Source organism: Dermochelys coriacea, chromosome 12 (genome assembly GCF_009764565.3).
Source record: "Dermochelys coriacea isolate rDerCor1 chromosome 12, rDerCor1.pri.v4, whole genome shotgun sequence".
Taxonomy (NCBI): Eukaryota; Metazoa; Chordata; order Testudines; family Dermochelyidae; genus Dermochelys; species Dermochelys coriacea.
The window spans coordinates 7,342,676-7,368,708 of record NC_050079.1 but is presented as its reverse complement, the minus strand read 5'-3'; the positions used below and the strand labels follow the sequence as shown (position 1 = coordinate 7,368,708).

The 26,033-nt window shown below is 46.0% G+C and overlaps 1 protein-coding gene across 9 annotated transcripts in view; it reads left to right on the top strand.

Annotated features, from left to right (window-relative positions):
- Positions 1–26,033, top strand: part of VAC14 (VAC14 component of PIKFYVE complex) — a 185,528-nt gene that overhangs the window by 6,631 nt on the left and 152,864 nt on the right. For 5 of the 9 annotated variants that reach the window (XR_006275199.1, XR_006275198.1, XR_006275200.1 and 2 more), the window contains exons 2-8: positions 13,237–13,387; positions 15,702–15,833; positions 19,351–19,518; positions 20,092–20,154; positions 21,395–21,502; positions 22,502–22,611; positions 23,773–23,879. Coding sequence is in view for 6 of the 9 variants with exons in the window: in XM_043495198.1 (XP_043351133.1) it covers positions 13,237–13,387; positions 15,702–15,833; positions 19,351–19,518; positions 20,092–20,154; positions 21,395–21,502; positions 22,502–22,611; positions 23,773–23,879 (839 nt within the window). In the remaining 3 variants the exon portion in view is untranslated. Of the gene's footprint in view, positions 1–13,236; positions 13,388–15,534; positions 15,591–15,701; positions 15,834–19,350; positions 19,519–20,091; positions 20,155–21,394; positions 21,503–22,501; positions 22,612–23,772; positions 23,880–26,033 lie in introns of those variants that run through there. The other 4 variants (XM_038368166.2, XM_043495202.1, XM_043495201.1 and 1 more) reach the window with 3 other exon arrangements.

The window sequence follows — 26,033 nt, the reverse complement described above, 5'->3', positions numbered from 1 at the left end:
GATATGTGGACAGAGTTGGCAACGGGCTTTGTTGCAAGGATAGGTTCCTGGGTTAGTGGTTCTGTTGTGTGGTGTGTGGTTGCTGGTGAGTATTTGCTTCAGGTTGGGGGGGCTGTCTGTAAGCAAGGTCTGTCTCCCAAGATCTGTGAGAGTGATGGGTCGTCCTTCAGGATAGGTTGTAGATCCTTGATGATGCGTTGGAGAGGTTTTAGTTGGGGGCTGAAGGTGATGGCTAGTGGCGTTCTGTTGTTTTTGTTGGGCCTGTCCTGTAGTAGGTGACTTCTGGGTACTCTTCTGGCTCTGTCAGTCTGTTTCTTCACTTCAGCAGGTGGGTATTGTAGTTGTAGGAATGCATGATAGAGATCTTGTAGGTGTTTGTCTCTGTCTGAGGGGTTGGAGCAAATGCGGTTATATCGTAGCGCTTGGCTGTAGACAATGGATCGAGTGGTATGATCTGGATGAAAGCTAGAGGCATGTAGGTAGGAATAGCGAACATCATTTTCCAATGATGTGTCACATGACTTATCTTGCATAAAATACATCATAATTCTGATGTATTTTACTCCTAATATCACTGTGAAGAATATGGGGTGCAGTGTTACGACTTCCAATTCTTACAGATTGTCTTTTCCTCTAACCATGTCTTTTACTCTGTTTTTTTTTGGTCATTGTGGTTTTTTGTTTTGGTGGGCGAAGGGATATACATTTAGTTTGAGCCTTTTATTATAGTGTTTTTAAATAGTGTCCGTGCAGCTTCCAGACATTTCACCATTGACTGTTCCTTTTAGCTTCTCTTTAACTGGCTTCTTTATTTTTGTGTAGTTCCCCTTTTAGAAGTTAAATGCTGCTACTACTGTGGGTTTATTTGGCATTCCCCCCCAAGTGTGTTTAAATTTACTTTCTGGTCTCTATTACTGAGTGGGTCAGCTATATTCACCTCTTAGCTCAGATCCTGTGTTACTCTTAAGACTAAATCGAGAATCATAGAATATCGGGGTTGGAAGGGACCTTGGGAGGTCATCTAGTCCAACCCCCTGCTCAAAGCAGGACCAATCCCCAATTTTTGCCCCAGATCCCTAAATGGCCCCCTCAAGGTTTGAACTCGCAACCCTGGGTAATTTAGCAGGCCAGTGCTCAAACCATGGAGCTATCCCTCTCGCCCCCCCCCCCCCCATCACCTCAGCCCTTGGGGTTCCAGGACAAGCTGCTCCTAGAAGCAATCTGACTTTAATAGCTTCTGTTTAACATTCTCCAGAGATACTAGTGGAATGGAAACAGTGTTGCCATCAGTGTATCAGTTCTCTTTTTCCCAAATATAGAACAGAAATACTGAACATTTCTACCTTTTTTCATTATTATTGATAAATCCACCATTTCTGTCTAGTAATGGACCAATACCATTGTCAGGATTCTTTGTCTTCCTAATATATTTTAAAAACTCCTTTTATTCTCTTTAAGTCTGCTCACCAGTGATTTCTCCTTATGTCCCTTTGCTTCCCTTATCAATTTTCTACAGTTCCTAAATTCCGATTTATATTCATTACTATCAACTTCCCCTTTCTTACATCTGATATATATATTCTTTATGTATACTACTGCCTTCACTTGCCCTCGGAACCCAGTTGGGTTTTAACCAGCACAGCCTTCTTCCTCCATGCAGTAAGGTGTTCTTAAAAAGATCCCCAATTATCATTTACATTTTTCCGATTAAATTCTTCCTCCCTGGTTATTTGTTTCATAATTGTTTTCAGCTCTTTCAAAGTCGTGTCAAAATTTTGACCTTAAATCAAACTCCAAGAAGTTCTCAAGCAATATTTTTCTTTTGCCTATTTGTAAAGTTAATTGTTGGAAATATTTTTGTTGGTTTGTGCATGTACCATGAAATCTGTTTATCAACATTTACCTATAAAAATCAAATACTTCCAAGCCTGGATACGAACAAGCTCTGGGATCAAGGGTCTAATGTTCTGTGAGAGAAGCATGAAAAAGTGGGTATAGGGAATGCAGGCCATGGAAAATGATGCTTGGTAATGCCAGCACTCCCCCTGCTTGTTAAATCAACATGACACTGATCCTTCTAAGCAGCTGACTTGGCTAGTGAAAGCAACTCCCCCAATTTCTCAAATATGAAATGCAGATTTCATGCTGGGTATAGGCTACAAACATGAAATCAGTCTTTTCCCCAAGGCCATATCTGAGTGGCAGAGAAATATTTATGGTTCCATCTTTTGAGAAGATGGATTGCATGTTTTGTTTAGTCTCCATTAAAATCCTCATTGTTTATGGTAGCTCTGTGACTGCGGCCAAACTTCAGACCTTGTCCTATAATTCTGCTTTTCTGCTGTCTACTGAATATCCCCTACAAGAATTGCTTATTAAACGTAATCTGACAAGTTTGTTTACATTTCTGGGAGATAATGCTGCTGGCTTCTTGTTTACAATGTCACCTGAAAGTGAGAACAGGTGTGTTGTAGCCAGTCATAAGATATTTACATGCCAGATGCATTAATGATTCACATGTCCCTTCATGCTTCAACCACCATGCCAAAGGACATGCATCTATGCTAATGAGGGGTTCTGCTCAATAATGATCCAAAGCAGTGCGGACCGACGCATGTTCCCTTTCATCATCTGAGTCAGATGCCACCAACAGAAAGCTGATTTTCTTTTTTGGTGGTTTGGATTCTGTAGTTTCCGCATCAGAGTGTTGTTCTTTAAGACTTCTGACAGCATGTTCCACACCTCATCCCTCCCAGATTTTGGAAGGCACTTCAGATTCTTAAACCTTGGGTCGAGCTCTAAAGAGAGCTGTAGCTATCTTTAGAAATCTCATGTTGGTGCCCTCTTTGCATTTTGTCCAATCTGCTGTGAAAGTGTTCTTAAAACAAACATGTGCTGGGTCATCATCAGAGACTGCTGTAACCTGAAACATAGGGCAGAATGCGGGTCAAACAGAGAAGGGGACACTATTCTCCCCCAAGGAGTTCTGTCACAAATTTAATTAACACGCTTCTTTTTTTTAACAAGCATGAAAGCATGTCCTCTGGAATAGTGGCCGAAGCATGAAGGACCATGTGAATGTTTAGCATATCTGGCGTGTAAATACCTTACAGTGCTAGCTACAAAAGTGCCATGCCTGTTTTCACTTTCGTATGTAAGAAGCCGGCAGCATTATCACCCATAAATGTAAACAAACTGATTTGTCTTTAGTGATTGGCTGAACAAGAAGTTGTACTGAGTGGACTTGTAGGCTCTAAAGTTTGTTATGTAACTGCACCCAAAAACAAAACAATGTCAAAGTGCAATTTACAAATGTAGCTTTTCTTTTTTCCACAAAAAAGATTGCATTATGGTACTTGTATGAGGTGAATTGAAAAATATTCTTTTGTTCGTTTTTTACAGTGCAAATATTTGTAATAAAAATAAAGTGAGCACTGTACACTTTGTATTCGGTTAGGTTTCAGAGTAGCAGCCGTGTTAGTCTGTATCCGCAAAAAGAAAAGGAGTACTTGTTGCACCTTAGAGGCTAACAAATTTATTTGAGCATAAGCTTTAAGTGAGCTGTAGCTCACTTAAGCTTATGTTCAAATTTAAGTGAGCTACAGCTCACTTAAAGCTTATGCTCAAATAAATTTGTTAGCCTCTAAGGTGCCACAAGTACTCCTTTTTCTTTTTGTATTCTGTGTTGTAATTGAAATCAATATATTTTAAAATGTAGAACACCCAAAATTTAAATAAATGGCATTCTATTGTTTAACAATGCAATTAATTGTGAAGCTTTAAATTCATCCAAAATACAGTAGCTAGAAGCTGGTCCCTAATCTAGAACCCTCAAGCATGGCTGGGAGACACCTGTCTGGTGGGTATTCCAGCAGGATGGAGGTTTTTGTGTTGATATCACACTTGGGTTGCTGATGGATTGCTTGTCCACCTCTTTCATTTCCGCCTCTGGCTAGTAGATTTAATGTGGTGGCCAGTAGAACTCCGAGTTATGAACACCTCGGAAATGGAGGTGGTTCATGACTCTGAAATGTTCGTAACTCTGATCAAAACATTATGGTTGTTCTTTCAAAAGTTTACAACTGAACATTGACTTACACAGCTTTGAAACTTTACTGTGCAGAAGAAAAATGCCTCTTTCCACTTTTTTAGTAGTTCACATTTAACACAGTACTGAACTGTAGTTTTGTGTTTTTGGTTTTTTTTTTCTCTGCTGCTGCCTGATTGTGTACTTCCAGTTCCAAATGGTCAGTTTGTAACTCTTGTGCTCATAACTCTGAGGTTCTGCTGTAGTTGTCAAACTCGTCAAGTCCTGGATAAGGGAAACACACTTTGGGCTTGTCTACAAGGGGAAACCCAGGAAAGTTAAGGCAAACTAAGTAGAGTTGTGATGTTAATGTGCATGAACCCCTGTGTGGATGCTCTCATTCAGGAATAAAGTGGCCTTCTTTCAGAGGGGATTAAGGTGTGATCTCCACCTAAAATTTTGAGGTTGACCTAGGTACGTCACTGAGGGGTGTGAAAAATTCACAATTCCAAGGCGTGTAAGTAAGCCAGCCTAAGCCCTGATGTAGCTACCGCTAGGTCAATGGGAGAATTCTTCTCTTGGCCTGGCTACCATCTCTGGAGGGGATGGATTGACTATAGCAACAGAGAAACTCCTTCTGTTGTTGTGGGTGTCTACATAGCTGCAGTGCAAACATACTTAACTTAAAACTGAGGGAGAACATCCACACAGAGGCTTAGTGCACTTAATTTGTCTTAACTGTCCCGAGAGTCCCTGTATAGAAAAGCTTTTAGATCTGCCCCTCATAAATTCTTCCTGGTTATTAAATCCAAATGGAAAAATGCTTTCTCTGGCTTGATGGTCTCATGCTGCTTGAGCGACAAACAGCCCTCTCCCTCATTAGAGATGTAGTTACTGCATTACGCTTTTGAAGGAAAGCTTTTGATTTAAAAAGGCAACTTCTAAGCAGAATTCCTAGTTTAGACCCTGTGGGAAGCTCTTCTCTTTGTGTGAGTGTCCAGGGTCCCCCTGAATGGAAAGCGGGGTGGGGGGTAGCTCAGTGGTTTGAGCATTGGCCTGCTAAACCCTGGGTTGTGAATTCAATCCTTGAGGAGGCCATTTAAGGATATGGGGCAAAAATCTGTTGGATGATTTGATTGGGGATTGATCCTGCCTTAAGCAGGGGGTTTGACTAGATCTCCTGAGGTCCCTTCCAACCCTGATATTCTATGATTCTAAAAAGGGCAGCTGCTTTCAATGAACAAGACCAGAGCTAATGTTAATCCTGCTCAAAATGAACCAAATGCATGAAATGAACCTATTAGGTGACTCTTCTCCTAGGATCACAGAATGTTCATTTAGCAGGGGAAGCCTTCTTAGGGGAGAGTGTAATATTTCTCCCTGTCACTGTACTCATTACTGCTATGGCAGTCTGGATTTCAGTTTCCCAGTGGGATTAGCATGTGGTATTATCACTGTAGCCTGCACCGATGGTACCGAAGCAGGTGAGAATTTTACCACTGTACCACCAATGGTCCAACTGCTTGAACCTCTCCGTGCAGGTGCCTAAATCCTTGGCCTGGATCCCTCTCCCAAGTCTACAGCATTCTATCTGTCCGGCTGCAGTGATGCAGCCCCATCAGCAGCAGTGGAGGGGGGATGAGTAAAAGACCAGTCTAATGAGAGGAGAGGGAGAGATTTCCCTTCTGTTGGTCTGGTGTCTATAGAATACTGCTGCAGCCCTTTATGCAGATGTGGCATTGAGGATTTGGGTGACTGTTCAGCCACATTCCACTGGGTTTTGTGTGTAGGAACATGTTGATCTAAAGCAGTCATAGGCTAGTACAGTAACTACATAAGCACAGCTTGGCAGTGGGTTCTGTACAGTAGGGGACATTTTACCTGAAAACTTTGTTCACATTGTTATAAATAGTTGAGGTGCAAGTCCTAAGATCTTTGGTTTCAAGTGTTGTTTTCATGGCAGGAAATTGAATTTGCAAATAGTGCCTTAAAAACTGGGGAGGGGTGAGGTGTTTTTATTTTTATTTTTAAAGTTTATCCATGGTATGCCCACACCTTGAATACTGAAATTCTGTTAGCCTATCTTAAAGTTATATTGGAATAAGAAAAGGTTCTGAGAAGGGCAACAAAAAAGATTAGGATGTGAAACAGCTTCTATATGCAGAGAGATTAAAAAGACTGGGGCTAGTCTGTCTGGAAAAGAGACAGATAAGGAGGGCTATGAGAGAAGTCTCTAAAATCATGACTGGTTTGGAGAAAGTGAATAAGGAAGTGTTATTTACCCCTTCATGTAACAGAAGAACCAGGGGTCACCCAATGAAATTAATAGGCAGCAGATTTAAAACAAACATAAGGAAACTTTTTCACACAACTGTCAACCTGTGGATGTTGCTCATTGGCAGGGTCTGTTGAAAAGTCCAAAACTATGCATTGGTTCAAAAAAGAACTGGAAAAGTTCATGGATAGGTCAATCAATGGCCATTAGCCAATATGGTCAGTGATGCAACCCCATAACCTGGGTTTCCCTAAGCCTCCGACAGCTAGATGCTGGGAGTGGACAACCAGGGATAGTTGATTGCTTGATTGCCTTTGAAGCCTCGGGTGTGGGCTGCTATCAGACAGGACACTGGGCTAGCCCAGTGGCTTTTAAACTTTTTTTTTTCCTGGAGACCCAGTTGAGTTGGGGGGGGGGGGAGGGGTTTGGGAGGGGGTCAGGGCTGGGGTGTGGGCTGCGGCGTGGGTCCAGGAATGAGTGGGCTTAGTGCTGGGGCAGGGGATTTGGGCATGGGCTTTCCTTGGGTTACTCCCAGTCAGTGGCACAGTGGGGGTGCTAAGGCAGGCTTCCTGCTTCTCCTGGCACTGTGGACCGCACTGTGCCCTGCCAGGAGTTCAAGGGCTGGGCAGGGCAGGACAGTCCCGCAGGTCCGGCTGCTAGGCAGAGGCGTATAAGCAGCTCTGCATGGCTCTCGCCCACAGGCATGGCCCCCCACAGCTTCCATTGTCGCAGGCATGGCCCCCCACAGCTTCCATTGTCTGGGAACCGTCCAGCGGGAATGCGGAGTGGTGCTCAGGCAGTGCGCTAAGCCCTGTGGCCCTGCGCCTAGGAGCTGGACCTGCTGCTGGCCGCTTCCTAGGTGCAGTGTGGTGTCAGAACAGGTAGGGACTAGCCTGCCTTAGCTGGACAGCACTTTTATCGGCCCAGTGCCTTACATTCTGTGACCCAGGACCAGGTTTGAAAACCATTGGGCTAGATTCAAAGATGGCTGTTTCTATGTATGCGTTGACTGGGAATTGAACCCTGGCCTCCTGCATGAATTCTACCACTGAGCCACCAGTGTGGCCTTGTGTCTAACTGTTCTTGCATAAAACCTTCCATGTCCTCTTTCCTATGGCAAAGACAACATGTTCAGTAACATGAGTGACAAAAGTTTATTTTTCTTTCCACGATCTCCATTGCATCACAGTTACTGCCATGCCAGCAGTACTTTTGGTATAATAGGAATTATAAGTGGAGTTGACTGAATCTAATTTTGACTCTTGCAAAAAAGGGGGAGGTGTCATGCTCTAAAATGGGACCTAACCCTTCAGCTTGGTGTCAAACTGGAGGCTTCTCTGCATGTAGGCATTGGAAATGGGGCAAGGGTTCTGAGGGGGGCGGGAAGCAGGACGGGGAAGATAGGGGACAGGGGACAGGCTGTTAGGAGAGGCACAGCCTTCCCTACCCGGGCCTCCGTGCAGTTTTGCAACGCCAGTATGGCCCTCAGGCCAAAAAGTTTGCCTACTCTTGATATAGGTGGTGGTGGAGAAGCCTGGAATAGCCAGTGCAGAATTCACTTCAGAAGTGCATTAACCTAAAATGCATGAAGGCACGCTTAGGCTATGTTTACACTAGCATTTTTGTCAGGGGGTGGGTGTTTTGTTTCACACCCTGACCAGCCAAAGTGCTAGTGTAGACAAAGCCTTAGTGATTTCACTAACCTCCCTACGAAGATACTCATGTCTACACTATGAAATAAGGTTGATTTTATAGAAGTCAATCTTTAGAAAGCGATCTTATACAGTCGATCATATACGTCCCCACTAAGCGCAGTAGGTCAGTGGAGTGTGTCCTCAATACTGTGGCTAGCACAGACTCATGGAGTGGTGCACTGTGGGTAGTTATCCCACAGTCCCTGTTTCCCATTGGAATTCTGGGTTAAGCTCCCAATGCCTGCTGGGGCAGAAACATTGTCACGGGTGGTTTTGGGTACATGTCATCAGTCTCCCCTCCCTCCGTCCTTGAAAGCAATGGCAAACAATCATTTTGCCTTCCCCCCCCCCCCTCCTGGGTTATCCGTGCAGACGCCATAGCACGCCAAGCATGGAGCCCGCTCAGCTGCGCACTGCTTTTGTGAGCATTGTAAAGACCTCGCGCATTATCATACAGTAAGTGCAGAGCGTAGCTAGGAGCCGCCAGCACAAGGAACATTGTGAGGAGGACATGGACGCAAACGTTCCTGAAAGCACGGGATGTGGCAATGGGGATATTATGGTGGCACTGGGGCAGGTTGATACAGTTGAATGCTGATTCTGGACCCAGCAAACAAGCACAGACTGGTGGGACCGCATATCGTTGCAGGTTTTAGATAATTCCCAGTGGCTATGAAACTTTTGCACGCGTAAGGCCACTCTCATGGAACTTTGAGTCGCTTTCCCCCACCCTGAAGCGCAGGAATACCGAGATGAGACCTGCCCTGACACTTGAAGCGAGTGGCGATAGCCCTGTGGAAGTTTGCAGCACCTGACTGCTACCAGTCAGTCGGGAATCAATTTGGAGTGGCAAATCTACTGGGGGGGAAGGCTGCTGTGATCCAAGGCAATCAATCTTCTGCTAACAAGGGTAATGACTCAGGGAACCCCAATGCAGCAAAGCCATCCTCTAGGACCTGCACATTTCCCAAACTGGTGGGGCGATAGACAGAACACACATCCCTATCTTGGCACTGGACCACATTGCCAAACAGTACATAAACAGTAAGGAGTACTTCTCAATGGTGTTGCAAGTGCTCATGAATCACAAGGGACATTTCACTGGCATCAACATGGGATGGTCAGGAAAGGTGCATGACGTTTGCATCTTTCGGAACTCTGCGGCTGTTCGAAAAGCTGCAAGAAGGGACTTTCTTCCCAGACCAGAAAACTACTGTTGGGGATTTTGAAATGCCAATAGTTATCCTTGGGGACCCAGTCTGCCCCTTGCTCCCATGGTTCATGAAGCCATACACAGTCAACCTGGACAGTATTAAGGAGCAACTCAGCTATAGGGTGAGCAAGTGCAGAATGATGGTAGACTGTGCCTTTGGATGCTTAAAAAGGCACTGATGCTGTTTGCTGAGTAGGTTAGACCTCAGTGCAACCAATATTCCCATTGTTATTGCTGCTTGCTCTGTGTTCCATAATATCTGTGAGAGTAAGGGGGAGATGTTTATGGTGGGGTGGGAGGTTGAGGCAAATCGCCTGGCAGCCAGTTTTGAACAGCCAGGCAATTAGAAAAGCACACCGAGGTGCGCTGTGCATCAGAGGCTTTGAAAAACAGTTTCATGATTGACCAGGCTACGTGTGACAGTTGTGTGTGTTTGTCCTTGATGCAAAACCACCCCCTTTGGTGAATGTGCTTCTCTGCAAGCCAGTCCCCCTTGGACCACAGCTGGCAAAGGAAATAAAGTCCCTATTGTTTTGAAGCCATTCATTCATTTATTTAAAAAAAAAATAAGAGAGATCACTGACAAGGTAGCCCTGGAGGGGTTGGGGAGGAGGGAAGGACCAGACCACATTGTTTGTTGTAGCCACATTACAAATCAAAGCTGTTTGAATGATAGCCTTCTGTTGCTTGAGCCATCCTCTGGAGTTGAGTGGCTGGGTGTCCGGAGCCTCCCCCGTGTTCTTGGGTGTCTGGGTGAGAAGAATATAGAATTTGGCAAGGAGGGCAGGTGGCTATACAATGGATGCAGTGGGGGTCTGTGCTCTTGTTGTCATTCCAGCAGCTGCACCAGATGCCTCATCGTGACCGTTTGCTCTCCCATTAGCCTCAGCATCTCCTCTTGCATGTTCTGATCATGCTCACTGTACACTTTCTTGGCCTCTGCCACCGAATGCCTCCATGCATTCAGCTGTATCCCATCAGTTCATGAGGACTGAATGAGCTCTGAAAACATATCATCGCGAGTGTGGGGTGTTTTTTCCCCCCCACCTTCTAATCTGCAATAACCTCGGGGATATGGAGTTGATATGGGGAGCATAGAAACATTTGCACTTGCAGGGAGATAAAAAGGGAGAGTACAATTTAAGAAGCTACATTTCTGAGAACAAAAGGGAGACTCTTTCACAGTGAATCAATTAATTCGCAGCAGACAGCACATGTGTTTTAGGTACAAGGTCACATTTTGCCTTTTAAATTGAGCGCCTGCCAATATGGTGGCACATCACACATGGCTGGGCAGCAGAATTTGGTTTCCAGGCAGCCATGGTAAGCCAGAGTACACGAGGTTGGCTTCAAACTGCAGCGCCATCCTGTCCCAGAGCAAGCAATGCCGGTTGGGTTCGCCATTTAAAAGGAGGGGCTGCAGTTTGGGGTTGGATGTGCAGCACCTCTCCCCCCCACCGCATGGCCATCCTCTTTTAGCCAAGTGCAAACAGCCTAGCACAAATGGGGTCCTTTTACTGTTCCCTTACAAAAATTCCCCTACTTCAACCAGGTGACCATGAATGATATTGCTCTCCTGAGGCTGACACAGAAAGATAAAGATTGAATGTTGCATGAATGAGACCAAAACCCAGGACCATTCGCTGCCATGCTTTGTGCTGCAATGATTCCAGACTCCTTGCTACTGATTTGACACAGTAAAGTGTCTTACTGTGGAGGACAAACTAAGGCAGCCCTCCCCAAAAACCTTCTGCAGAGGCTTTCAGAGTACCTCCAGGAGAGCCTCATGCAGATGTCCCTGGAGGATTCCTGCTCCATCCCAAGACATGTTAACAGACTTTTCCAGTAGCTGTACTGGCTGCAAATGCATCCCAATTCTTCAGGGCAAATCAAACATTAAACACAATTGCTTTTAACCCCTGTAGTGTAGTTACAAATGTGCACTCACCAGAGGTGCCTTCTCTACCTTCAGGGTCTGGGAACAATACGACTTGGAAGGGTATTGGCTCCAGGGTGATAAAAAGGTCCTGGCTGCCGGGGAGAACAGATTCACCACTTGCCTGCTGCACATTCTCCTTTTCCTCCTCTGTGTTCCATGAGACTCCCCCTCCCCCCCCCGGCAGGTGTCCATGGGCAATGTTGGGGTAGTGGTAGGGTCCCCCCCAGAATGAAATGCAGCTGATCATAGAAGGCGGCATGTATGGGGCTCTGACCCAGAGCGACCGTTTGCCTCCTTAGCCTTTTGATAGGCTTGCCTGAGCTCCTTAACTTTCACGTGGCACTGCTGTGTGTCTCTGGTGTAGCCTCTCTCCGCCATGTCCTGTGTGATTTTTGGCATATATATCAGCATTTCCTCTGCTGGATTGGAGTTCTGCCTGCACAGATTCTTCTCCCTATACAGCAATCAGATCCAGTATGTCCGTTTGCTCCATGCTGGCGCTCATTTGCAATTCTGGGACTGCATGGTCGCCTGTTCTGCTGAGCTCACCATGCTGACCAAACAGGAAATGAAATTCAAAAGTTCTCGGGGCTTTTCGTGTGTACCTGGCTAGTGCATCAGAGTTGAAAGTACTGTCCGGAGCGGTCACGTTGGAGCACTCTGGGATAGCACCCAGAGGCCAATACCATCGAATTGCACAGTGCTGGGTCTGCACTACCCCAAATTCGAACCAGGAAGTTCGATTTTAGCACTGCTCCCCTCGCTGGGAAGGAGTACAGCAGTTGATTTTAAGAGCCCTTTAGGTCCGTGGAGTTGGTTGTGTAGCTGCATTGCTTATAAAAGCGACCTAATGTGGCTAAATTCGACTTAATCTTGTAATGTAGACCAGACCTTGGTTAGGGGAGTTTCCTTGTCAGCCAGCCAACCAAGATCAGTTCTGTAGAAATGGCTTTAGTATCCATGCGGTAGACTGCAGGCTGGAGGGCATGGGGGAGTGCCAGCCTAGAAGGGGATTGGGGAGTATCTCTAGGTAGTGCGAGCAAAGTACTGCTACCTGGCCTGTAAAGTGGAGTTCACTTACTCTGGGGAGCATAAATTCCACAAATTTTAAGGCACTGTATGCCTCTCTTGTTCTGCTCTGATCTATGCAGGGAGGGCAGATTAGACGGGGGCCATCCATGTTTGCCCCTGTCCATTTGAGTCATAACAATGAATGCTGGACCACTAAGCAATGGCAGTAAAATGTTGAGGTGAAACCTCATACAGAGATCTGTGTACAACAGCTAGTAAAACTCTGGAGAGCTGTTGGTTTCTCTGGGTTTATGTTGGGTAAAGCTTCACCTGTGGCCCACTTTCTCCCCTCCCCCCCCAATTTTGCCAAAACTAAGTTGCCTGAAACCCCACATGAGATCTTGCTTCAGTTTAGCATCCCCCTTGAAAGTTTAATGCAAAGCCATCAAGTAGTTTGGGAGATTGAGATGCATTTGAATGCTCTTCCTAATCTTTCTGGGTCATAACTCCCAGTCTCTGTGGTTTGTAAGTGCACATGTGTTCCTCTGTTGGTTGGGATGAGGAGGAGGAGGGTGCCTTTTGCTCTTGGGAGGGCTGGGGGGTGATAACTGTAGAAAGCAGTTAATGCTTGTGCTGAGTCTTGCAGGGTTAAGGCTGCATAGACATTGAGGATCTTTAGGGAGCCTGCCCCAGCCCAGTGCTCAGGGGATTTTTGGGGTAGTTGAAGGACCAGAAGAGGGGATGAGCCCTCTGTCCTTAGATAAGTCACAGATAAAGAGGTTCCCCCTGAGGAAGCGAGTCCACACTGTCTCATGAAGTGATTGGACCACTTCAAGGCGAGGCATGGGTAAATGAGGAAGTAGGGGTGAGGAGCAGCCAGTTACTCATTCATCTGCCTTGTTTTTTAGTTGCTGGCTTTCACCAGAGGGCTTGAGTTGAGGGTCTTTGTAATGAATATTCCCATCCTGTCCATGTTTCCTGGGCTGGAGGAGTCTGGTAGCCAGTGCACAAGACTCTAAACCATGTATTGTTGAAGCCAGGCCAAGATATTCTGTCCTACCCTCTGTTCTCCGCTAGGTTGGTGCGAGAATTCGTGGCTCAGAACAATGCAGCGCAGATCAAGCATGTTATCCAGATCCTGTCGCAAGAGTTCGCGCTCTCACAGCACCCTCACAGCAGGAAAGGGGGGCTCATCGGCCTGGCAGCCTGCTCCATTGCTCTTGGGAAGGTAGGGGTCCTAGTTGTTTGATTCCGCCTGTCACTGTTGCATGTGAGCATCTGTTCCCTATGGTCTACAGGCTGCTGGAAAGTGTTCCCCTAGCAGTCTCCTTGATGTCAATGGCCTGCTTCATGAGTTAGCGCTCACCAGTGCACCCAGGAGAGGGTGTGCATCCTAGCCCTGTGTTAGGCCCCGGCTGCTCTATGGAAACATTTAATTGTAATTGGCAAACTCTGGATGCTGGGGAGAGAATGAAAAATTAACACTGGTGCTGGGCTGGGGAAGGATGTGAACAGGAATGTTACAAGCCATGTCTAAGGAGACTGTCTTCTGTCCACCTCAGAAGAGGCAGCAGAAGTTACTCTGCTCCTTATGAGATGCTCAAGGCAAAAGCCATGAACGCCACCAAACACTGGAGGTGTGGGATCAGGTCTGGGAGCTTAGTAGACATTTCAGCATTGCCTGGGCTTTGGAAGATACCGCAGGGAAACCATCTTTGTGTCTCAATTATGTTAATGCCATGTGCTTATGATGAAACATAGCCCTGCACCACTCAGTCCCACAACATGGTGTTTATTGTATCATACACAGGACCTTAACTAGACTAAAGCATAGCTAGAATACAGGCTAGCCCCAGTCAGAGGCTTAACCAAACCATGATGGGCTGCACAGACAACGGTAAGCCGTTACATCAATTTACACTGCATCTTTCCATTGGACTTTAGAATACTACTTCTAGTAGTCACTAAAATAGACATGCATCCCAGTGCTGTGCTATTGCACTGACATCTTATTGTAGCATTTATGTGCAAGGGGAAACGTAACTAGTTTCTGTTCAAATTAAGGGCCTGTTCCTCTTTCCTTAGGTCCTTTATACCATTCTCCTCAATGAAAGCACTGAGTAATGGCTGCAGGATCCAGCTTTGTGCTCAGTAAAACAGGGAGGTTTGTCCATGAACAATGTGATCCACAGGCTGAAGTCACGATGGGCTTTGGATCAGGTACACATTTAGTTATCAGAAATGTCTTGATGAGGGAGGAAGGAAAAAGTAAGGTCTTCTTATAGCATTTCATTCTGCATTTCAGCCCAACACAGTACTCTAGAGACAAGCTATTCCTGTATAAAATCACACATGGTAGGATTTTAATTCCCATTTAATGAGATGGTGAGTCACTAACCAGCTAAAATAGATACACTGTAAAGAAGGCCAGGGCTCAGAGTTAATGTTAAATTGCCTCTAAAATCATCAGGATCTGCTGGTGGGTGATACTCCAGATTCTTCATGCTATTATTAAAATTCTACCACTTTCGCTGCTGTTTTTTTAAAAAATGCTTATCTACAGCACCACAGTATCTTGATTTTTTTTCTCAAATCTGTGTCCTCTTACAGTTCTAAACTACAAATCTTGTTTTCTGTACTCTTCTGGGATAAGTGGCTTCAATGCTGGATGGGAAAGTAACTAAAAGTTGTTTTCAAGTGTTATGGAAATCTTTTGTTGGATGCAGTTCAGTAACTTCTTAGGTATATAAAAACATTAATATAAACTTTGTTTACTTGTTTAGCCTGGAAATAACTTTCTTTCTGTTCTGGGTTTTTTCACTATCCATTTAGTGAACACTGAGACATTCTTCCTTACTCTACAGGGGTGACGTCAACTTAAAAATCAGAGTTGTCTGGAATTCTTCACCTACAATAATTTAAAAGTAACACTTTGGATCGTTATAGCTGATTAGATTAGAAGAAAAATCATATCTGAGGCTAGTCAGACAAATTTCTGTTTGTGTGGATATTTCATATAGCAGCACAAGATAAAATAAAAATGGAAATGTGACTTTAAAGTCTCACACATTCCCAGGTGAACTGAGGCAGGTATAGTTCATGAAAGTACTTTTAATTCATCTGCTGAAGTTGACTAGATGCTAAACAAAGTCCTGTGTTAATTTACACTTCATTTAAAAGGACACTATCAACTTAACTTTTTTTTTTTAAGCTGGTATACCAACCTGGATGCGTTCTTCAGTGCTAAGAAGGAGGTTTTGGTTGACTTGCTAATGCTGAGCCAGCAGAGTAAGAACACCAGGGTGTTTTTAGTTTGTATAAGAAAAAACTTAAAAAATCATTGAGAATATTTAGGATGACCCAAGGCCAGATTGTGCCCCGAGACACCAGAAGGTCTCCCTGGTTGTTAGCGTCTCACATGCACAACTGAGGTAATATTCAACTCCCCCCATCAGTATTTTGGAATAGGGAAAGACTTTTTTTTTTTTTTTCCTCCATTGGATGGCTTGAATTCTAGCCCTAAACTTGATGAATTTCCATAGAAATCAAATGGCTTAAAGATGTGTGGTTTGAAACCTTCTGCTGAACAATTGCAAGAAGACCTGGCAGGAGACTTGGCAGTCACTGTTGGCTTCAATAGGACTATTGTCCCTGGTTCCTGGCTTAAACAGGAGGTTAGTAGCTTGAGTGTGTTGGTGAAAGGCCATCTCCATGGAAACTTGCTTCTCCTTTGCCCCAGCAGAGTCCAAATTTGTTGCCCTTCTACTAAGGGCATACTACAGTCTATTCCCAGGCGCTGCCTCAGAGGGTAAGATGAGTCATTTGAAATGGGGGCAGGTGGGGAGTTTCTATCTCTGGTGGGTGACAGCATCTTGAAGAAGCAGAATGGTGTGAGGGGATGGGTATTTGTGATGAGAGGAAGTCCTTTGGGTGGAAGTCGTCATGCTTTGTGCTTTTCTGTTGAAAGGCACTTAGAGCTTTTGGGGAGGTGCTTGGCTAATTGGGTGAAAACAAAAAACTGTCTTCAAAAACTTCTTATAAATCTAATAGCACTGGACCAGTCAAGTGCAATTTGAGTATTTCTCACTCCTGCAATACTCTTCTCTTATGACCATCTCTCTGCTCATTCCAATGCACGTCATCCCATCTGGGAATAACTGGTCAAATCTCTGCAGGGACAGGGCCTTAGAAACCAGTGTGCCATACTGGTAACTGTGCCTTAGTGGGTCACAACTGAGAGTGCCAAATTCAGGCCGAACTGCTGAGAAATAGGGCAAACGGAACCCAAAAATGGTGGTTATTCTCTTTAAAAGGTTTATCAAACAAGCCACAAAAGTAAACTCCTGTTTCACCATACTGGCTAACAAGAAAACATAAAGGTAGTTTCCTCAGGTATTCTAGTTCTTATATCGCCACCAAAACCACTGGATTCAGAGATGAGTGGTTCTTTGCAACCAGTCTCATTAAATAATAGGTTCTTCTAATCCCAAAGGACCAGCCACACACCCAGGTCAATATATAACTTAGATCTTACCCAAAAAATCATGCTGATGCCAATCCCTTAGTATCTAAACTCTAAAGGTTTATTTATGGAAAAAAAGGAAAGAAAGAGAAAGGTGAGAGTTAAAATTGGTTAAAGGAATCTATTGCATACAGTAATGGCGAAGTTTTTGGTTCAGGCTTGTAGCAGTGATGGAATAAACCTGCTGTCTTAAGTCTCTGGAGTACATTCACAGCTTGGATGGGTCATTCAGTCCATTGTTCAGAGCTTCAGTTGGTAGCAAGTTTCCTTCAGAGGCTAGAAGTAGGATTGAAGACAAAATGGAGAAGATGGAGCTGCCTTTTATAGTCTCTTGCCCTGCAGCCTGCGCTTCCTTTGTTTTAAACACAAGTTGCCCAGCACATGGCTTAGAAGCCATAGATTTCTCACCATAGGCATATCCCTGCATGCCTTGCTGAGTCATAAAGTATATCTGCCTTCTCTCAATGGGTCAGTTGTATAGCTGATAGTCCTTAATGGTGTGACGGGTTCAGTCACAGAGACCACCTTGGGACTGTCACCTGATGTGCCGAAATTACCTCTGCGTCCATTTTCCCTGATAGCTTGGGACTCCAGAACCCTGCTTTGTTGAGCCAGACATGCTAGCGTGCTGCAACACAGACCCAGGTCCGGTCCACGCCCCCAAAGCTGCAGACTTTAACCAAAAACTGCTCAGCTGGTCACCTATCTCCAGCACCCAAACACCCAGCTCCCAATGGGATCCAAACTCCAAATAAATCAGTTACTCTGTATAAAGCTTATACAGGGTAAATCATAAATTGTCCACCCTCTATAACATTGATAGAGAGATGCACAGCTGTTTGCTCCCCCAGGTATTAATCACTTAGTCTGGGTTTATTAATAAAGAAGTGATTTTTTTAAGTATAAAAAGTAGGAATTAAGTGGTGTCAAGTAATAACAGACAGAACAAAGTAAGTCACAAAGCAAAGTAAAACAAAACGCGCAAGTCTAAGCCTAATACATTAAACTGATTACAGGCAATATCTCACCCTCAAAGATGTTCCAATAAACTTCTTTCACAGACTAGACTCCTTCCTAGTCTGGGCCCAGTCCTTTCCCCTGGTAGTGTCTTTGTTAGATCCAGCAGACATCTCAGGTGGTAAGCAGAGGTTTTCTCATGACTGGCCACCCTGTTTGTCCTGCTCCACCCCCTTTTATAGCTTTGGCACAAGGTAGGAATCTTTTGTCTCTGGATCCCCCACCCCTCCTTCTAAATGGAAAAGTACCGGATTTCAGATGGATTTCATTATCAGATGGCATAGCCACATGTCACTGTAAGACCCCTAGTCTCCGTTCCCCATGGGCTGGCCCACAGGTACACAGGAAGACTTTCAAGTAACTGTTTCTGGAGCACCCTTAATGGCCTCCACTTAATATGTTTGCATCAGTTATACAAGTTTATACCTTATTCTCCTAACTCCAAACATAGAAATCATACATGCAAACAAATAGGATGAACACACTTAGTAGATTACAGGCTTTCTAATGACACCCTACAAGGGTTATTTAGCATAAAGCATATTCCAGTCATGTCATATTCATAAGCATATTTCCATAAAACACATGGAGTGCAATGTCACAAATGGGCCATCAAGCAGGGTAGGCAGTGCTGATGCCAAACTGTGTAGGGGTGTCACCCAGAAGCATAGCACAAGTTTGAAATACAGACACATGCATATCTATAACTTCTAATACAAAGGTGATCCAAACATGTAAACAAGATGATCATATCTGGCAAATGATGATATTTTTGCAGATATCTTACATGGCATATCTGGCTGTGACCAGTGTCTCAGTGGGGGATAGTTATCCTATGGTCATTTAATTAGGGTAAACCGCAAAAAATGGGGTAGACAATCCCCGTAAAGCTGATGGATATTCCAGTACTTCACATACAAAAATGATACATGCATACAGATAGCATAATCATAACCAGCAAAACATAACCTTTTCATAGACCTCACTCGACAACCTTTATACAAAATTTGCTGCAAATATATAACAATGGCTGCAACAAGGATTCATGCAGTCATATTTTAATCAGATAACGTCGCACCATAGTTAATGCATGAGGGTCCGAGAGCTAGGGGGTAGTAACCCATCTGGTCAGATTTCCCTCTGATACCTAGTTTTGGCTACGAGCCTGGGCTCAGTCTAGGCTCAAACCTGATAGCGACAGTGTTTGGGACATGTGATCTCCTGTGATGGGATGAATGTGTTTTGAAGTCTCTGGTTTCAGGAATGGGACTATCACTGTTCCAAAGAAGTCTTAACGACTTGTCTCGCCATGGATACGTCATAATGGTGATCCTGGCATTATCAGGGAGCCAGAATGCAGTGATTTCCGTTCCTGTGCTGGAACTTGCAGCACAAGGCCTGCAATCCTCCAGTGGCATTCACAATACTAATCTGATAGCTCCCTGTGAATCATGAGCCATGGTGAGATGGTACAGACTCACTTGGTATGATCTGGTTGTACGAGCCAATGCTTGTGAAGGCGGCGATGCCTCGTGGCACTGCCACCCGTGGCCATGTCCTAGTGTGCCGTGGTATGGCATACACTGCCAGAGGTCAGTCTGTTCCCACCCCAAGTGGGAACTAGCCTTAACCCCCAGTCTTTCTTCCATCAGGATTCTGGGCTGTACCTGAAGGAGCTGATTGAGCCGGTGCTGACTTGCTTCAATGATGCTGACAGCCGACTGCGGTACTATGCCTGCGAGGCCCTGTATAACATCGTCAAGGTGGCCAGGGGCTCTGTCCTCCCACATTTCAATGTGCTGTTTGATGGCCTGAGTAAGGTAAGTAGCTTTTCCCCTGTGTCTGCCTTTCCTCCCCCATGAAGGTGCAGTGTGTCCTGTCACCCTACTAAAGGGGCCACCGGTGCAGATCCCTCCTGCTGCAAGACAGGGTGCAGGCACGCTTGGCTTTGGGGCCATTTGGCCCTGCTGTTATAAGAATGTCTGCAGAAGGCTTAGGCCGCTACCCTCGCTGTGTCTGTCCCTTGCTCACTGGTTGCAAGAAGAGAGCTGAGCTGAAGGTAGCAGCCGGGAAGTGGTGTTCAGGCATTTCAGATCAGGCTTAGTGTTTGTCCACCTTCTCTTGCCTGGGTCACACCTTCCATTCAGAGATTTGTGAACCTAGCTCTGCCCCATGCAACCATCTCCCCAGCCCCTTCCTGGAAACTCATTCAACTTCTAGTCTGAAAGGAAACTGCTGGCAAGAAATGAAGTTGATTTAACCTGTACAAGTGTCAGGGATGTCTTCTCATGGCTAACAGTCTTGGGCACTGCTAGGAACCCAGCACAAATACACTTGTGTTTTGTCTTTTTCTCTGGAACCTGTGATGGCATTTTTGTTTTTGTAACTTGCAGCTTGCTGCTGATCCAGACCCAAATGTGAAAAGTGGGTCTGAACTACTGGACCGACTTCTCAAGGTAATTCCCATTTCCCTTCTTTTAGCTGACTATCCTAGGGAACCCATGTCAGAAGACCCTTGGTGGGGGATGGTGGACAGAGTTATACATTTGTTACATTTCCAGGAGGCTGTACCAGCCAATACCATCGCAACTTCATTCTGTGGCTGTGGAGATCGCTCTCTTTCCTGTAGGCTGCTGCTCTGATGGAATGAGATGTTGCTTCGCTGGCCATCTCCATGCTAAGGCTTCATACACCTGAAGTATTATTGCGGGGAGGGAGGAGTTGCCTTTAACACAGCAATGGGTGAACGTTAATGAAAAGCTTATTGGAGTACCTGTCTCCACCATGCTGCCCCGGGGGAAGGCTCCACTGTGATCAGTAGGTTGCATCAGGCTACAGAGTGGGGTCTCTACCATTTTTTGTCTCTCGTCTGGGTTCCTTGTTCCAGCAGGTGAGCTGGACTGCTCTGTCTGAAGAGTAGAAGCTGCTGTCTCTTGTCGGAGCCATTAATTCCAGTTCCTGATCTATGTCCAGTGTGGTTCTTACCTGCCCAAACCTCCAAATTTCCTCCTCCTAACTCGTAGGACTAACAGGCCCCTTGACAGCTCCCTTCCGTGCTCCCAAATGCCAGCCCAGCGCTTGGCATGGTGCAGAGATCCCTGCTGGGGAGGTAGCAGAGGTCACTGTGGGAGAGTCCAGCCCTCCTCTCACGCTCCTGTCCACTGTCCCATAAGACTGGAGCAAAGGGATTCACTGTTGCAGGAGATCAGTCATATAGTGTAGGTGAGCCCTAAAAAGGACTAGGGACGCTTTTCATTACATATCAGGGTGGTTCAGTCACAGGCTGTGGGGCATGAGTTGATTAGTGCGTGAGTCAAGGAAACTTTCCCCCTGCATCCATGTTCGGGGTTGTGCAATTGGACTGGTGCATTGTGGGGAGCAAGTCTTCACCTGTTTCTGAAACCTCAGTACTGACCACTGTGGAGGGAGGATGCCTGATTCGCTGACCAGTTAGGACACACCCTGTGGTCCTTTGGCTCCAGGACCAATAGCTGTGAGTCATCGCCCATGCCTAGAATTGGCTGATTAGAGCCCTATCCACTGTGGGTGACTTTTTGCTTTCTAAAATATGTTCAGCCCCTGACCCACTAAAAATAGGAAGTGGCCAGCTGGTGTCTGCGCTGGTGCATAGGGTCTGAGCACTGGGGGGCCAAGCCCCATCCCTGCCCTAACCTATCAATGGTGGTTGTTTCATAGGACATTGTGACTGAGAGTAACAAGTTTGACCTCGTGGGTTTCATCCCGCTGCTGCGGGAGAGGATTTATTCCAACAACCAGTATGCCCGGCAGTTCATCATATCCTGGGTAAGTGTGTATGGCACACCACTTTTGCCATCTGACCCACTGCTGAGGCTCTAGCAAGGGGCGATATGGCTGTAGCCCAGGGCTGTCGAGCTCTTGTCCTCCAAAAAGTTCTAACGAAAGCTATCAAATAGCTGTGGCTGCACTGCAGCTTGGGTTCAGTGTGCCCATCATCATAGTGTCTAGGCACATGTCCTGCTCTAACTTAGAGGATGTAGATGCATGATGTTCAGTTTGTCTTGTCCTCAAACTCACTCACTCCTTAAAAGGTTGTCACTCCTAACTTATTTCCTGCAGTTGGCCGTAGCTGTTGGCTGAGTAACTCTCCTCATTCCTGTTGCCATGGACTTGTAGAGTCCTAGAAGATAATGAAAACACATAGCACATTGTATGCTCAAAGTAAGAGCGCAAACAACTCTTCCAGTGCCTGGAGGGTAGATACCCTCTGTTTTACGGATGGGGCGGGTGTCATGGATTGACTAGTGCACAGGATGTGGTGACAGAGCTGGGATGAGAACTTCCATGTTCCCTGGTACCTAGGGCATGGCTACACTAGAAACTTCAAAGCTTTGTCGTGGGATTAGCTCCATGAGGGGATTAGCTCCGAGCACTGGGAGTATGGCTCTCAGCGCTTGGAGCCTGTTTTCGCTAGCGTTTTAAAGTGCTCAGACTTGCTGCGCTCAGGAGTGATTTTTCACATCCCTGAGCCAGCAAGTTAGAGTGCTATAAAATGGAAGTGTAGCCAAGCCCTTAGTCCATTGGCCTGCACTGCCCCTTGCAATGGAGAGCCCATTAGGTCATCTAGTCCAGCACCCCCAGCTCCGACAACTGTGCTCTTTACAGTACCACCTACTATTACCAAGTTTACGTGCCCCTCCATTTTTTCACTACTCCTGCACCAAAGCATCCTTCTGGGATGGTTTGTTTGTTTGTTTAACTTCTCGTCTTCTCTGAAACTCACTAGGACTCTTTCTTGTCTTCCTTGCTCCTTCCTTGAGTTAGATCCTGGTGCTAGAGTCGGTGCCTGACATTAATCTCCTGGATTACCTGCCAGAGATCCTGGATGGACTCTTCCAGATCCTGGGAGATAACAGCAAAGAGATCCGGAAGATGTGAGTGTGGGGGGGTGCAGAGCACTGGGTAAACACTTGGGGAGGGGGCTGGTGAGAGATGCACAGATTTCCCTGCCTTGGGGCTAGGGTGAAACTGTGCTGTCTGCTCCATAGTCGGTCTCGCCCACGGTCCACAAACCAGAGCTATGTAACGAAGGCTCAAAGGAGCCTTCATTGCAAGGTGGAGCAAACTGGTTGTCTTAATAAATGGGCTGAAGTCTCTAGGCCAGCATCATGCTGCTGCTCCCAGCTCACTCTGGCCAGAGTTGACTGTAGAGCAGCAGTTCCCAAACTTTTTGCTGGCATTTTAACGAATTTCCTTCCAGGACACCAGACAGGATGGAGGATGGGATTTGGAAGAGCAAAATGGTTCTCAAATTTTTGGATTGGTGACCCCTTTCACACAATCAGCCTCTGAGTGTGACCCCCATTATAAGTGTAAAATTTCTTTTTTATATTTAACATTATTATAAATGCTAGAAGCAAAGCAGGGTTGGGGTCGGGGAGGCTGACAGCTCATGACCCTGCCACATAATAACCTAGCGACCTCCTGGGGGTCACGACCCCAGTTTGAGAACCTTGGATGTAGAGCATGGTTCTCCTGCTGCTCTGATCCAGGCATAGATGGTGTCTGAGAGGCAAGATGCTGACTACTGGGTCAGTGAGGCAGCAGCTCACCATGGGTTTGTCTTCATGGCAGAGTTAGCCTGAGGTGTAACTTGAGTGTAGCCCCTAACCCAACTCTTGTTCTCACACACGGCTCAATAACAGGGGTGCTGTAAACTCAAGCTAGCTGGGCTGGCAGGGGATGTGGGTTGAAGGTTAAATGCTGCTGATGCTCAAGCTCAATAACACGGTGGGGACGCAGCTGGTCTGTGCAGCTCACACAGTTGCTCTGTGCAGCCAGTGTTGTTTTGTAATGTGGTTGCTCTCTCTCAAGCTGGGCTAGAGTATGGATAACTCATACGCATGTGCCTGATAGGATGAGTGCTGACCACCACAGCTGGTGGGAGAAGATAGCTGCAGTGAGTCTGAGCACGTAACTGGTGATGCCTTGGCTCTTGATGTCCGTTCATATGTACCCAGGAAGGTTGGTGTATGGTCCCTATGTTCTATAGGCTGAGAATGAGTCTCTTGACTGGTTGTCCTTCCGCCCTGCAGGTGTGAGGTGGCCCTCGGGGAATTCCTTAAAGAGATCAAGAAGAATCCTTCCAGCGTCAAGTTTGCAGAAATGGCCAATATTCTAGTGATTCACTGTCAGGCTTCTGGTGAGTGTGCAAAGCCCAGCATGCTGGATGGAGCCTGGGTGGCAGCCACGGTCCCTGTGACTGTGACCAAAACCTTTGATTCAGGATTGAAGTCTGTTAATGGTGTAGACGGCACAGTTCTCTACAGCTCCCCCGCCCCTCAGAGAAAACAGGCTACAATCCCAGCACCAACACAGCACTTGTGTTGGATCATGGTTTGCTCATGGCTGAACCAGCACCAGGCCTTGGACAGGGTTGTGTTTTCAAAGGGAGGATGAGTTGCTTTGCATGGGGCTCTGAAAATCCTGTCCTGGGGAACTTCCCACCATGGAATATACTTGGAAAGCTCTTTGATTAAAGCTGGCGGAGAATTGCATTCTTGGTCCAAACATGGGATCCCAGTGTTAGAGTTTAGGAAGCCAGGCACCATACGCAGTTAGTATCAGTTCACTTACCAGCATAGTCTGGAATTAAAAATGTTGAGGGGTGGGGTTCACAAGCACTCACCACTGCCCCCACTTCCCTCCCATGGAAAAGGGTGAGTTTTACCAGTGCCTTCAGTGGGCACAGTGTGAAGCTGTCAGTGAGTGCACTTGCCTATCACCCTTCAGGTTGATTCACCACTGTAGTCTACTGGTTGTCAGTTTCTCCGCCAATAAAATGGAGCAGGATGCCAGCTTTCTATCGCCCTTTCTGCCTGAGTGTCAAGTGTTGTATAGCGACAGTAGCAGGGGCTATGTCCCTGACATGGGATCCCTCATATTGATGTCCCAAATGTCACTGCTCAGCAGGACAGTTTCCACCAGTGCTGTACCAGTGATATTGGAGTGACCGGAGATCTCGCTGCAGATCCAGGCCCTGGTTTGTCCCATGCTTGGAAATGCTTTTTCTCACTCTCAGCAGAATGTGCTTGGAAAGATGCCTTGGTTTAAACAGGTTCCTCCTGACTTTATTAGATAAAAGACTTCGGAGCTGCCCCTGCTGGAAGGTGGGCTCAGGCAATGGCCCAAGGGCTAGAAGCATGGCCAGCGAGACTGGGTCTTTGGCATGCTGCTGTGCTCCGTAGCCTTTAATGCTGTCATCCCTGTGAATTACTACTGCTGATCCATTACACTGGAAACCGGGCTCTGGTATGCTGTCAGACACTTAGGCCAGCCCTTCAACCAGCAGTGCCTAAAGTTAGGCACCCAAATCTCGACAGCCCGTAATGGGATCTGCAGGCACTCTGCACCAAGGACACTTATTTAGAGATTTAGGCAGTGGCGTGCTGTGTTTGTATGCAATGCCTGCATTGCACGCTCCAGAATTCCGTTCCACAAGAACACGAAAACCCTGAATATGACTTTGGCCATGGGACACTTCTGCCAGACCCCAAACATGCATGGAGTTATCACTTTGTAAAACAATGGTGTCCTCCATGCAATGTGACCTCGCACACCATTGTAGAATTGCATGCCTTGCTAAAAGTGTCAAGGCACACCACTGCATTTTAGGTGTCCCAAGGTCTGAGAAATTAGGCCCAAATGCCTCAGGATTTCTGTGGCATAGATAATATGTTTAAGGTTTCTCATTTTAGGTTTTACCTGATAAACATGGATAAAACACCCCATACAAAAACCACCAAAAATACTTATTTTGATTTGAAAGCGATTATATCTATTTAAACTCTCTGAATTTACCCATGCCAGCTAAGCCTGTAAACTAGGTCTGCCTCAGTTTTAGAGTGCCAAGTTTCATTTCTCTGTCTAAATTGGTATTGATTATAAAATAACACTTCTAGTAAAACTGGTGTAACTTTGTGGCACCTAGGCCTGAGCAACTGAATTGGTGTAAATTAGGTTATTGATGGAACAGTTTTAAAGGGTTTTATTTGATTCCGTGCATCCTGTTATGTCTGTGGCCTCTTCACTGAGGTTTACCCCAATGTCAGCCATCAGCAACTCCCCCTGCCTTAACTGCACTAATGCTGCAAGCCTTGGGTGGAGGCAGGGTAAACTGCTATGAGCCGTGATCTGCACTTGTGCAGCTTACTCAGGTCTCAAGCCGGGGTTTGCACAATCTGCGCAAATAGAGGCTGTTCCTGCCTAGACTGGGTGTTCACACTGATGGTGAGTGGGTCGCTGGATCAGGACAAACCCCCAGTGTGGAGGGGGCTGGAGGCCAAGTGGGAAGAAG